The following is a 12,900-nucleotide window of genomic DNA, read 5'->3' on the forward strand; positions in this document are numbered from 1 at the left end:
TCGAAGTCGTTAGCGAAGTCTAGGAGCTGACTTACTTTGCTTACTTTAATGGCTTCGGTACGTTATCGATCCTTCCCCGAGCGAATTCTGGTGTGTCTGAGCCATTTTCCTTTTTACCACCAAATAGGGTCACAGAATTTTACACTTAAAATCGTCATCCGCAAAACCAAAAAACAAGTGTTTCGTGATGAAAGTCCCATTCCTTTCCACGTTTGCTCTTCTTATTGCACCTTCTAAAGTCATGTTGAATATCAGGATAGAGAGTGCATCCCCTTGCTTCAGCCTATCTAACGCCACGAAAGCGGCTGATGTCTCACCTGCTCTGATGCATGATTTTGACCCATCCAGCGTCGCATGAATTAGCGTAACTAGTTTCGATCATGTTCTAGTCACAGCTCATTTCGCTTGACTGAATCGTACACCGCCTTAAATTCTACAAACAGATGATAAACTTGCAAGTCGTACTCCCGAAACTTGTCAAGTAACTGACGCAGGGTAAACACCTGATCCGTCGTGGACCGACTCTCATGAAAACCAGCTTGGCACCCGCCGATGAAGCACTCCTGTAATGGTCTCAGTCTACAGAACAAGATACGAGGGAACACCTTCAAGACAGAGTGAGACAGAGTCTTGATAGTTTTTACACTCAAGTTGATGTACTTTTTTAAAAATAGGGCAAATGAGTCCATTCAAATAGTTCTCCGGCATTTGTTCTTCCTCTCAGGTCCTGCCAATGATTTAGTGGCTTGCTCCGTACAGCCGCTCGCTTCTTGCTTTTAGAAGTTCAGCTGGCTTCCCAGCAGGCTTAGCGTTTTTCAGCTCACTGATTGCTTTTCTTACCTCCTCTTGTGCTGGTGGTTCCATAGCTTGATCATGGCTCACAATTCTTATTCTGTTCCTGCTGATCTTTGTGTTTCCATTCAACAGCGTCTGGAAGTGCTTCTTTCACCTGGCTGCTACCGCCATTTCGTCAGTAAGCAGGTTGCCTGCACTATCAAAAATTCCTGCACCTCACCACTGTTTTGTAGGAGCACCGTGCGCTCTCTATAGCTTTCTTTGTTCTGACGTGTAGCTGTAGTGAGCATGCGACTCCTGTCTTGATTCTTCTCATCCGTCATGCTCTGGCATTCGGCATCAAGCTGTAATGCTGTCTTCCACGCGTCGAGCCAACTACTCCTCTCGCAGTTATTTCAATAGCACCATGGAGGTTCCTCCATAGCCCACTTATATCTTCTTCCCTTTTTTCTTGTTGTTCTGCGATTCTTTGATCAAGCTTTCTGGCGTATCCCGCTGCAACACCATCTGGCGTCAACCGCTGAAAGTTGAAACGTAGCGCCCTCTCATTGCGAGCATTCACCGCGTTCGACATCCTTGCGCGAATCTTACAGATGACGAGATAATGGTCAGAGTTGATATTTGGTCCCCGAAAGGCCGTACATCGATGATATCCAAAAATTGTCGAGCTTTAATCAGGACATGCTCGATCTGAGAGCTAGAATCTCCATTTGGATGCCTCCAGGTATGTTTTCGAATATCTAGACGTGGAAAGTAGATGCTACCGAAGGTCATTCCTCTGGCCCCCAGATTGGATTGGTCGATAGGTAAAGGCTATGGCTATGGGTTGTATCCCCGATAATGATTTTCACGTCATGTTTTGAGCACTCTACACAGTTTTTCTCAATCTGGTTGTAGAGGTCATCCTTAGCATTATCGGACTTATCATTTGTCGCTGCATATACGTTGATTAGGCAGTAGTTGAAGAATTTGCCCTTAATTCTTAACGCACATGTATGGTCATCTACGGGCTTCCACCGGATCACTCGTTGCTTTTGTAACACTACGAAATCGACTCTATGTTCTGCCTTGCTACCGCCACTGTAGTAGATGTGGTATTTGGAAGAAGTGCCTGCAATAGGGTGTGCTGCGCGAAACTTGGTCATCGAACTTCCTGAGTGGCAGCGATCTCCACTCCGAATCGATGTAGCTCTCGAGTAAGCAAGCCAGCTCGTGCAGGTTCATGGAGAGTTCGGACCTTTCAAGTTTTCAATCGTTATTCATGAATCGTTTCCTTGTTCTTTGCCGTGTCCTATACCGATTTCACAGTCAGCAGCTTGTTCCGAGACAGACGCTGTTTGAACCGCTCCTCACACGGAGAAGAGGCGCTCAAGTTCGTACCTCCTAGACTAGCTGCTCCAGCATGAACAAGTAGGACTTTCAGGTGTGGCCATCGATAGTAGGGGCTTGAGAGAACTGCCTACTTTTGGTAAAAATGTCTCTCGTTTCGTTAGTGGTAGCCATAATGAAATGTAGGCAGAAGAACAATAAATCAGGCTACAAGAATGCTTTGCCGAGGGGTGCTCCAATTATGATAGAGAAGTGTTCTGCGAAATCTCCAAGACCTGGGACGAGAAAGAACTACAGGAAGAGTGGATAAAGGGAGTGGGCTGTCCATCTATTATAAGGGCAGCAAAATGAAATGTTCAACTACTGTGGTATTACCATAAAACAGAAGTGGAACTTCAAACAACACGACGCACAATGGACAAAAACGAGCTCGTAATCCCAAGAATTAGAAGCAGCTAGTTTAAATTCTTACAAGATACCTATTCCTATGTAAAAAATGCAGGAAATCGATTGGTGATGGTTTCAACCAGCAAAGACTTCCGGAAGTGATCCCTTTTACCCTATTTTCCCCAAAAATCATGATTAAAGCTAATTAAACCGTATACAAATTTATATGCTGCAAGTGAAATGAACTCAAACAGCTTCCAAACGTTGTTAAAACGTCAGAAGAAACTAATCTCATTTATTCCATATTGTGCGAAACGCAAGAATAGTCCATTTTGCCCAATTCACCCCTAAATACATAGTAAAACCTAATTAAAACTATTAAAAGTAATTCAATTCATTTTCTATTGCGTAAAAAATTCGCAATTTTTTAACGATGATCACTTTAAAGAAATTTATCAATAAAAGACAGCGCATCTTTTTAAACTATTAGGGTGACCTTATATTCATCTGTCAGGGTGATACAAATTTTTGTTTAAATAAAAAACGGAACGTCCAAAAAAATTTTTTTCTTCAGAAAAATTGTAGAACGCACTAAAATGAGCAACTTTGTTGAATATAGTAACTATATATCTTTTACTAGTTGCGATATATAATGATTTGTTTAAAAAGTACACTTAAAAATCAATTCTACACAATAACTTTGCATCCAATTTATTTACTGCTTTCAACTGTTCTCCAAAGTTATTCAGTATGATAAAATACACATTTGTTCTGAAGACTGTTTTTGCCTTTGAATTAGTTTTAATCGCTTTAATTAGGTTATCTATGTATATAGGGGTGATTGGGTAAAATGGACTATTCTTGCATTTCGCACAGTATCGAATGGATGGGATTTGGTTCTTCTGGTGTTTTGACAGCATTTGAAAGCTATTTGAGTTCATTTTATGGGCGGAAGAAGAAGTTTCTTTATTATTTAATTAGGTTTTATCATGATTTTTGGGAATAATAGGGCCAAATGGGCCACTTCCCGAAGTCTGCGCAGGATGAAACCATCACCAATCGATTTCTTGTATTTTTTTACAGAGGAATGGGTATCTTTTAAAACTCCAAACCAGCGGCTTCTATTTCTTGGGATTACGAGCTCGTTTTAGGCCATTGTGCGACGGTCTAAAAGTGTTAACAGAGTCTTTTTCGATTTTGTCTATTCGCATAAAAGGGAATAACGACAATACATATGAGCAGAATACTCCATCTCTTTCGTTGGTATATGTTATGCGTTCGTGTATTCTCGTGGAAAATATTTTCTCTCTACCGTCAATTGACGGTTAACTTCCACTTCTGTTCTGTGATAATACTGTGATAATCAACACCGTCCACAAAATACTCTCCTTAATTTAACACCGATGCCGATTATCGGCAATCAGCCCAGCATCATGTGGGCTTCCTTAGACTCCAGGCTACTACATCACAGAGTATGACATAGTTATTCGACAGCAGTTATGACAGATAATGCACGAGAACATCTAAACTTAGACATTTGATTAAGGCTACCATAAATATCGGGAATATCTCGTAGATTCTCTCGAGTCTTTTTGAGACACCATTTTTGTGAGAAAAACCGATAAACTTTCGTGCTTGCTAACATCGTTTTTAAGTGCTTAATAGAGACAAACTTCTAGTCTTTGCTGATAACTTGACATTATGTTACGAATTTTTGTGATCTTACCAGACACTAAAAGGTTCCCTACAAGAATCCACCATGGGTTATTGGAGACGGCGATGAGCTTGTGGTGATCAACGAGATCGTGTATTTGGGATATAAGGAGTGACGCATTTCTAAGGTTTGCTGAGGTTTGCTTTGGTTTGCTTAGGTTTTTGAAGTTAGTACCTGTTTATAGGTATAATTATGAAGAAAGTACTATTCTAAGAAGGTGATGACATTTACTGCCATGGCCAATAAATTCTCTTCAATAAAAATTGACATTTACTGATAGAATAAGTCGTGAACAGTAATCGTCGCATTTAATGATATTGCTTTAAAGAACTATCACAACTAGAATACATTTTAAAGTATTTTGTCGCTTGTGTTACAATTATGCGGAATTGCATTACTTCATCAATATTCAATTGCGGGTCTTTACTCTCAAAGCAAACTATATATACTCTTCACACGATTTATCGCTTAAGAGCAGGTTAAACAATGCGTCATCATTTTCTAGCAGTGCAGTCTACTCAGAGTTGCACTTATAAATTCCAGAATGAGTACTTCCGACAATTGCTGGTAACTTCCGTAACATTTTTTTCAAGTCAGCAAGCACCTATCACATATTTACGTTACAAATAAGTTTATATTAATGCCATCGGGATTAATTATTATCAGAATTCATTTAACTGTGAGTGAGCAACACAGTTTTAAACTTTTACATTGTTACATTGATTTACATATCACAGCATCATCTCAACATAGATAAAATATTCCCATCACGTGTGCATGCTCGATTCTGGAAGCACCCGTATAAACCAATTTCTATTCCTCCTGTTATCGCAAAAAAGAAACGTCCGTTCAAATTACTTGCGCTTAGAAATTGCACTTTTATCACAACAGATTACGGTTCAGTTCGATACACTAGATCCCTGTACCGAGCGACCGCCGGCGGCGCCGGTGCCTGTGTCGGCTCGCTCGCTCGCGATGACATTCGGTTCATCCTTTTTCAATATGAATCAGCTCTCCATTGCGCTGCCATGCCATCATGACAATAGTGTGCATACAAATTGCACAAAAATTGAACCAGACGGTACGCATTACCTAGTGCAGTTTCACCTCATGCATACAAAATGAGCAAAACTTTTGCTATTTGTTTGTGAAAAAACGCGACCGCCAAGGCGACCGGCTTCATTTTTCTTCGTCTTTGAATGTAAATGGCATTTTCTGTCGGTGAATACTTGTACAATCGTGATTTCAGTTGCATTAGATTTTCTGTTCAACTACCGATCTGCCCGATGAATGGTGCAGATTGTTTTTATTATCGTAATCTGGATGACATCCCCGGCCGGCAGGCCGGCCGGGAGGAGCCCGGTGACTTTTGAATGTGATGTGCTCGTCTTATTAATTATAAGCAACATCTACGTTGTTTGTTCGCTTGGAATGACGCCATCCAAGACACGTGTTTGTCGGATTGACTCGTAAAGCGTGACCTGTTCTAAGCCGGAAATTGTCGTTTGATGTATTTTGTTGACAATTTTGTCGGCGGTAAACGAACTGATTATAATATTGCTCATCCAAGTCTGTCGCGTTATTATTTTCGTAATATATTTTTCCAGCGTATCGATTTTATCATTTGTTTTGATCATTGCCACCCACCCACAGTGGATAACAAAACATGCCATCCTAATGAGTCAGCGAAACCCGTACATGACAAACGATGGCTGCTACGCGGTTCTAAGTAATCGCGATGTTAGCCATAATAATACAGAGCGCTACAAAGCGGCCTTCACGACTCACCTCGGTGCCCAGTCCACTGAAGAAGCTCTCCACTTGGGCCCGTTCGAAATCGGTTATCATGCCATTGTCCAGACTGATCAGATCGTGCTTGCCGTCGTAGTCCAGCTCGGTGTCATCTTCGTTGATGTAGTTGCCGTTTATTGCGGCTAGTTGTTGCTGTTGTTGTTGTTGTTGTTGCTGCTGCTGCTGCTGCTGCTGTTGCTGTTGTTGACTGTGACGATGATGAAGATGGTGATGATGGTGGTGATGGTGATGGTGGCTACTGCCACTTGAACTGCTTCCGCTGCTATTCTGACTGGGAATGGATTGGGACTCAGGGTCTAATGACCACTCCTGAATCACCTCACAGATTTCCGATGCCGAACCGTCAGAACTGTCCGATTTGCTCGATGTAGAAGGGGCACTGTTGTCACTGACCGACTCCAGCCGGTGCCTCTGAAGGTGTGCCATCTGGAAAAGAGATAAAAGTGCGAGTATTAGATTCAGTCTCGTCGTGTAATCAGGATAATGCTTCGAAAAGGAATCGTAAAACAACGAACATGTTTGGGTGGTGGCAGCAGTTTTCTCATCGTGGTTGGGCGCGAACTTTGTTTGCCAGACAATGCAATGACAGGACAGGATGGTTGCGTATAGCTCACTACTGATGGGACGACCCTTTCGATTTGATAAACATTACTGTACTGGACCGGTAGGAACGTATACCTCTAGCAAATATGTTGCTGATAAGACTGATATCGAGTGAATGTTTGGTGTCTTGTTCTATTTTGAGTGCGTGTAATGCCTGGAAGTGATTTTAGCGGCAATAGCCTACTATCTAGGTTGAGTAATGTGCGAAATGTTCCCCTCCGGTAGTAGCATTTTCCAGCAAAAGAGTTGTGAACAAAATGAGTAAACCTACGTACAGTTTATACAGATAAGATAAGAATGCGAGTTCACGAATGTCGTTTTACATTTCCATTTACGCGGCCATTATGCACTACGATCGAACAGAAGACGATTTATTTTCTATGTGCTGGGACACAGAATGCAATTGTTAACAGTGCTGTTGATCTGTTACGCAAATGCATGGTATCTACCTATTAGATGGAACAAATTTTAATGATTTCAATGGGATATTATTGGCTTTCGGCCGCAACACTACGTCTTACCACAGGGTGTCATTTCACAATTTAGTTTAGTTGTTCAATAATTTTCAAGAAAGACAGAATCGAAAATGACGAATTTTATTTATGTCATTTACTATGGAATACCACTTTTAAAGGTTATAAAAGTCAGCATAAAAGTAGCAGGCTTCAACTACGTTAAAATACCATCGTTCAATAGTACATTGAAGCGGTAGGCTTCAATTGATTCGTCTTTAATTACCTTGCTTCGTCTTCTTTGTCGACTAACATGGTAACTTTAACTGACATTGGTTTCATAAATACTCGCAATATGGTTTCATTGAACGTTTAATGCCCTTAACCTACATTGAACACTTAATGTCCAATGCAATTGAAATCGACATATCGAAATCTGCTGACTTCTATTGGGAATAGTTTTGCTACTTTATAGTAGAAAATGAAGCCATTCAACACTAGTGTTTGGCTAATCAAAAACTGCATCATTATTTTTATTTTGCACGAATAGTGTCTATAAAGATTTCATTGCAGAATAATCAGTACCTGTGGCTTTAAAGTCTGTTCCATTTAGAATTTGACCGCACAAAATTTCTAATTTCTCCATTAGGAAGTAAAGTACCAAATTTGTAAAAATATATTTTTGTAGATTTTTTATTAAGCTTTGGAAAAACGGTGTTTTCTTTCCATAACTATAGATGCCTTGTCCAAAGTCCATTTTTGCGTATGTTTCATAGTCCAGCAAAATACATCCATTGTACATGATTAGAACTTGATCGAACAGTTTCCTTACACGGTTTTTGGTAACTAGGTTCTGTATCGGCATCCTATTGGGATGTTTGCTGGCATGGTATGACTAAAACCCTTCTCGCATACAGATTCGCCGAACTGTACTGTACTGCCCCGCAGTGTACCTTTTCACCAAATCACGCCCGGAGATCCCAGGATTATTTCGGACTGTCCTGGCGATCTTCATTCGTAGTTTTCGGTCATGGGTTCCACTTCTAAGTTAGGTTTGCTTTGCGGGATCCAACGTCAATATTTCCCGATAACGTTTGAGCACGGCAATTACAGTTCATATTGAAAATTTGAGAGCATTAACTAACTAACTTTAATACTTTTCAACGCGTAATCAATCCTGATGAAATTTGTACCACCGAGTAAACAATTCTTCCATATTAAAACGCTGTCATTAGTTTCTTGGTAGGGTATGTTGCTGCTTCGTCGTAATTGTCTACTCCCTATCCAATACAAATCATTGAAAATATCAGCATTTTCATGACACACAATGCAAGCAAAACTAGTTCTTCCCTAATGTTATTTATAATACGCGATCAATCAAAGTAAGCTGACTGCTGAGATCTATTTAAATGCTTTTTATCATTAAAGAAGTCCTACCAGCCAAATTTCCTACGTTTTTTCGTGCGACGAAGAAGAAAATGTCGACTAATCGTTTTAATTTCCGTCATTCATAAATGAAAATAACGCACGCAAGGCATTGTCGTTATCCAAAAGCCAGGAAAACTTGCCTGACCTGCAGAAATTTTGCAGAATAACATTTGTCATGCCGTCCTACACAAATACATGCGCGTTAGTTTCGTAAACATTGTTGTGATTTTTAGTACGGGCGATGAAAAACTTTGATGGACGGATTTTAAAACTGTACGACGAATTTAAGAAATAAGGTCAGTTTTCAATATTCAATAATATGCTTTTTCAATTTCAATAATATGCTTTAATAACCGCTTTTCAGTGCTTTCAAAGTTTACGGATCGGAAGGTAAGTGTGTTTTAGTCAAATCAGAACAAGAACTTTTGGAGTATTCATTAAATCCATCCAACAAATGATGAAAATTAGAATGGCGTTACTTACTACGACGGGAATTAGAAATAAACCTTACGACAGCTAGAGGCGGGGCCGAATACTAACTGGAATAGACTCTGGTGATGCGCATTGCCAAGAAGAACGAGTCATACGCAATACTTGTAGGCTCTAATGAACTCTAATAAAAACCCAATGAGAAGATGTAGTAATGCAAAATTGATTTTTTTGCGGATAATTTTCAAACAGCAGTAAAGTTTAGCAGCTGCGAATGTTCAAAATTTAATTCGTCGTCCGCCTTTTTTTCTTTTTTCTCATGCTGTGTACAATTTGCAAAGTTTAAATGCGTCAAAAGTCTTCTGGTAATGTCTACCAAACAAAAAATAAAAGGATTCATTTTTAGTAATGCCTAGTGTCCGAGAAAAAGGTACTAAAGTGGCATCTTCTTGCACGGAGGTTTATCCGCGCGTCAATGCAATACCCAGCTAGCATTTTCATATGTATAAAAAAGGTAAAAATCAGCATTACGTACAGATATACATGCTAAATAAATCGTATTTCATGCGCAAAATTGGCATATCCGTACTATTTTGGAGGCGATATACGTGATTGCGAATAATTTTGAGCGTTACGACTATATAAGTATTTATATACGATAATATCCGATTAAGCGCGAGTCGCTCCGTACTACTCTACGATTTTGTGCTGAAAATCGTATGTATGTCAGTCATTATCATTATATACGACAGAAAATCAACTTGATCCTACTTTATCCAGCTTTAGTTACGATTTCGAGTTTGTTAGGAGATATTTACGATAGTTTTCGTACATTGATATACGAGTTGGTGCTAGCTGGGTATTTAGGTGTATGATTGGTTTTATTCCACTTTCTCTGGTCGGATCGTTATAAAATTAACGCATGCATTAAGCAATTGACAAGCGATTTTTCATACGATTACGCTGTCCCCTGGTGGTAAATCCACCCAGGTATCGCCAGTCGTAGCATCTCTGTTGTGTAATTAAAAAAATGACAGTATTGTCAGTTGATTTCCAGCAGCCATGGTGAAAACCGCCAAGCAAATACGCTGGACTCTTTGTTCGCACTGTCAACTCTACCTCGGAGCGAAGAAGTTAGACATCGCGAGGCGCTTCGTGTAGGCGGGATGTAGCCGATTCGGGTTTACAACAGAAAGGCGAGCACGGAAAGCTAGTTCTGGTCGCTCGACGGTGCTGCGCGACCCGAAAGTGCAGCTAAAGCTGGACAAGAAGACCGAGAGTAAGGTCCGCAACGTCCGCGCGTTGGTATGTCGGAGTAACCGACTGAATGGTGATGAAGTACCTGCCAAAAATCGACATTTTATGTGCATCTGCGGAGACCAGTCGTGTTTGAGCAGCAGGCAATCGCCAAGAAATAGCGGCTAAAAGTGCAGGTGAAACATCTTTCCGATGAAGCGCAACTATCAGAGGAAAGTCATATACTTTACGACCCCCCACCAAGGGGATAAGCGATTACGGCAGATATATCTTCCATACCAAATTCCCGAAGAAGATCTTTCTTTGGCTGACCCTTAGCAAAAAGGGAATGTCAAAGACACTGTTCTTTTCTTCGGGACCTCATCGCAAGGTGAAAGAGAAATTACAGTACAAAGTGGCAGCTAGAAGTTTCCGCTTTCATCAAGAAGTATCGCGCAAAGGAGGATGTGGTCATTTGCCAGGAGATCACTGGAGAAAACGGACCGGGGCTGAAGGTAAACGATGTACTGAAAGCTGCCATCCCTTCCGAAAGAAAAGTTTTGGGCGAGCCTCAAACGAAGGATCTACTCCAATAATTTTGTGGGCAATTAATTTTTTTCTTGTTTATCAATTCATAATCTTTCAATGATGAAAATTTGACGATAGCGTGTTTCGTTGTTTCTGAATTATAGCCGAATCAAATTCGATTTTTCTGAACATTTACCAACTGTAAAAATACATATCTCAGGAATCAAGCATCAAGTCGTTAGTTTTTCGCCCGTATTTTAGGAATAAAAGATAACTCTTTTTATCTTTTTTCCTTCCCGTTCTTCGTCTTCGTCTGTTCCGTTTTTTCTCTTTTTGGTATCCAGTTTTTTCGTATTTTCTGTCACGTTTATTCTATTTTTTGCTATCTTTTTCCTTTTCTTCTGCGGCTTTCTTTTTTTCTCTCGCTATTATTCTTTTCCATTTTGGTCCCTCTTGTTTTATGTACTGTATTTTCTTTCTTGTCTGCTTCATTTTCTCTCTCGTTTGTCCTTTTTTCCTGCTGTTTCTTCAATTTCTTTTCGCCTCTTTTCCTGTCTTGTTTCTCTTCCTTACTACTGATTTTCTTATTTTTTCATATTTTTCCATTTTTTCGCGTTTTCAGGCCCGTTTTTCCTTTTCGTTTTCGTTTCTGTCTCGTTTTTTACCATTTTCTGTCCCGAAGCGACTTTTTGTTGTCTCGGTTTTTGTCTTTTTTCGCTTTTAACTCTTCTTTAACTTTTAACTTCGATTCTATTTTTCGTTATGGTCTTTTCCGTTCTTTGTCTTATGATGGTTTTCTTTCGTTTTTGACACGTTCTGTTTTTCCTTTGCGGTTTATCCAACGGATTGCAATTTTTTCTTTTTCCATCCCATTTTTCTGTGTTTGTTTCTTATTTTCTTGCTCCCTTATTTTTTTCTTTACTATTCCGTTTTTCTCCTTTTCCGTCCAATTAATTCTTATTTTCTTCCTCGTTTTCTTTATGGTGTTTTCCGGTTTTTCTTTTCTATCATTTTATTTCCCTTCTGTTGTTCATCTTTACTGTGCAGTCTTCTTGTTTTTTGTCTCGTTTTCGTTCTTTTTCTTTCCCATATTCTTTTTTCCACTTTTTTTTCTCTTTTTGACACTCTCATTGTACCGCCCAGTTAGCTTCGAGGTACGATGCTGGTCTAACAAGCCAGTTGTCGTATGTTCGAATCTCGGCTAGGCGGTGCTGGTAGATAGAGCCAGTAGGATTTTTGCACTAGCCCCGTAACTGTCCTGTATTCTAACAGCTGGCCGCGAAGTCTGTCGATAAAGAAGGGTAAAGTCTTAGAAAGACGTTTAAGCCCAAGGCTTTGCTTTGACACTCTCATTCTGTCACGTTTTCTATCGTTTTTATTTTTTTCATGCCAGTTTTATATTCTCTTTCTCTTTTTCGTGTGTTTTCTCTTTTTCTATCTCGTTTGTCCAGTTAGTGTTTTCCTTCGTGCTCTTTTACGTCTTTTGTCTTTCTGCCCCAAGTAACAATTCTAAGTTTTATTACGTTCCTCTAGTGGTTTTCATGACCAATTTCATAAAACCGCTAATAAAACTAGCTCCACCAGAACTTCCTGATGACTGCTATAAAACTGCTTTCCGACAAAAGGTTCCAGTCTTCATAAGGTTTTCAAACCCACTTTAATAATCGGGTTATAAGTTTAAGTAGTCTTATCACACTCTGCAGAACGCACCAATAAAACTGCTTATGCTTTTCGTTGCTTGACAGCTACCGCCATAATTTAATAAAGCTTTTCGCTTAAAACATACAGCTTGCTCTGGTAAAAAGCTGAATTAGTCCGCCAGCTTTGTTAATTTGAAAATACATCCGTGAGCAGAAAAGTTAAAGTTTTACTGTCAGATCAACTTGATCGATTTGGTTTACAGCCACCATAATAAAATATCTCATAATTTAATTATTAAATTTTCAGCAGTCTTCGTTGGTTTGCAGCATTTGCGCATTAAATTTTATCGCGCATATTGATATGATAGGTGGATAAAATCAACGCACCCATGAAATTTTGCAATTTTCGAAACGTGGTTATTTTAACACTAGATATACCAGACCAGTCATTTTGACTGGTCGTGCAATTTCAAATTGAAATTTTTACAACATCTAACATTTGATTTTAGAAACGATGTTATGACTTTTGTAGCTATAAGTAGAGAAT

General features: G+C 39.6%; 1 protein-coding gene across 2 annotated transcripts in view; it reads right to left on the bottom strand.

The window, feature by feature from the left end:
* Positions 1-12,900, bottom strand: part of LOC128743484 (uncharacterized) — a 222,260-nt gene that overhangs the window by 9,029 nt on the left and 200,331 nt on the right. For both annotated transcript variants that reach the window (XM_053840076.1, XM_053840077.1), the window contains one exon: positions 6,014-6,463. In XM_053840076.1, the coding sequence (XP_053696051.1) occupies positions 6,014-6,463 (450 nt within the window). The remainder of the gene's footprint in view (positions 1-6,013; positions 6,464-12,900) is intronic.

Source organism: Sabethes cyaneus, chromosome 3 (genome assembly GCF_943734655.1).
Source record: "Sabethes cyaneus chromosome 3, idSabCyanKW18_F2, whole genome shotgun sequence".
NCBI lineage: Eukaryota > Metazoa > Arthropoda > Insecta > Diptera > Culicidae > Sabethes > Sabethes cyaneus.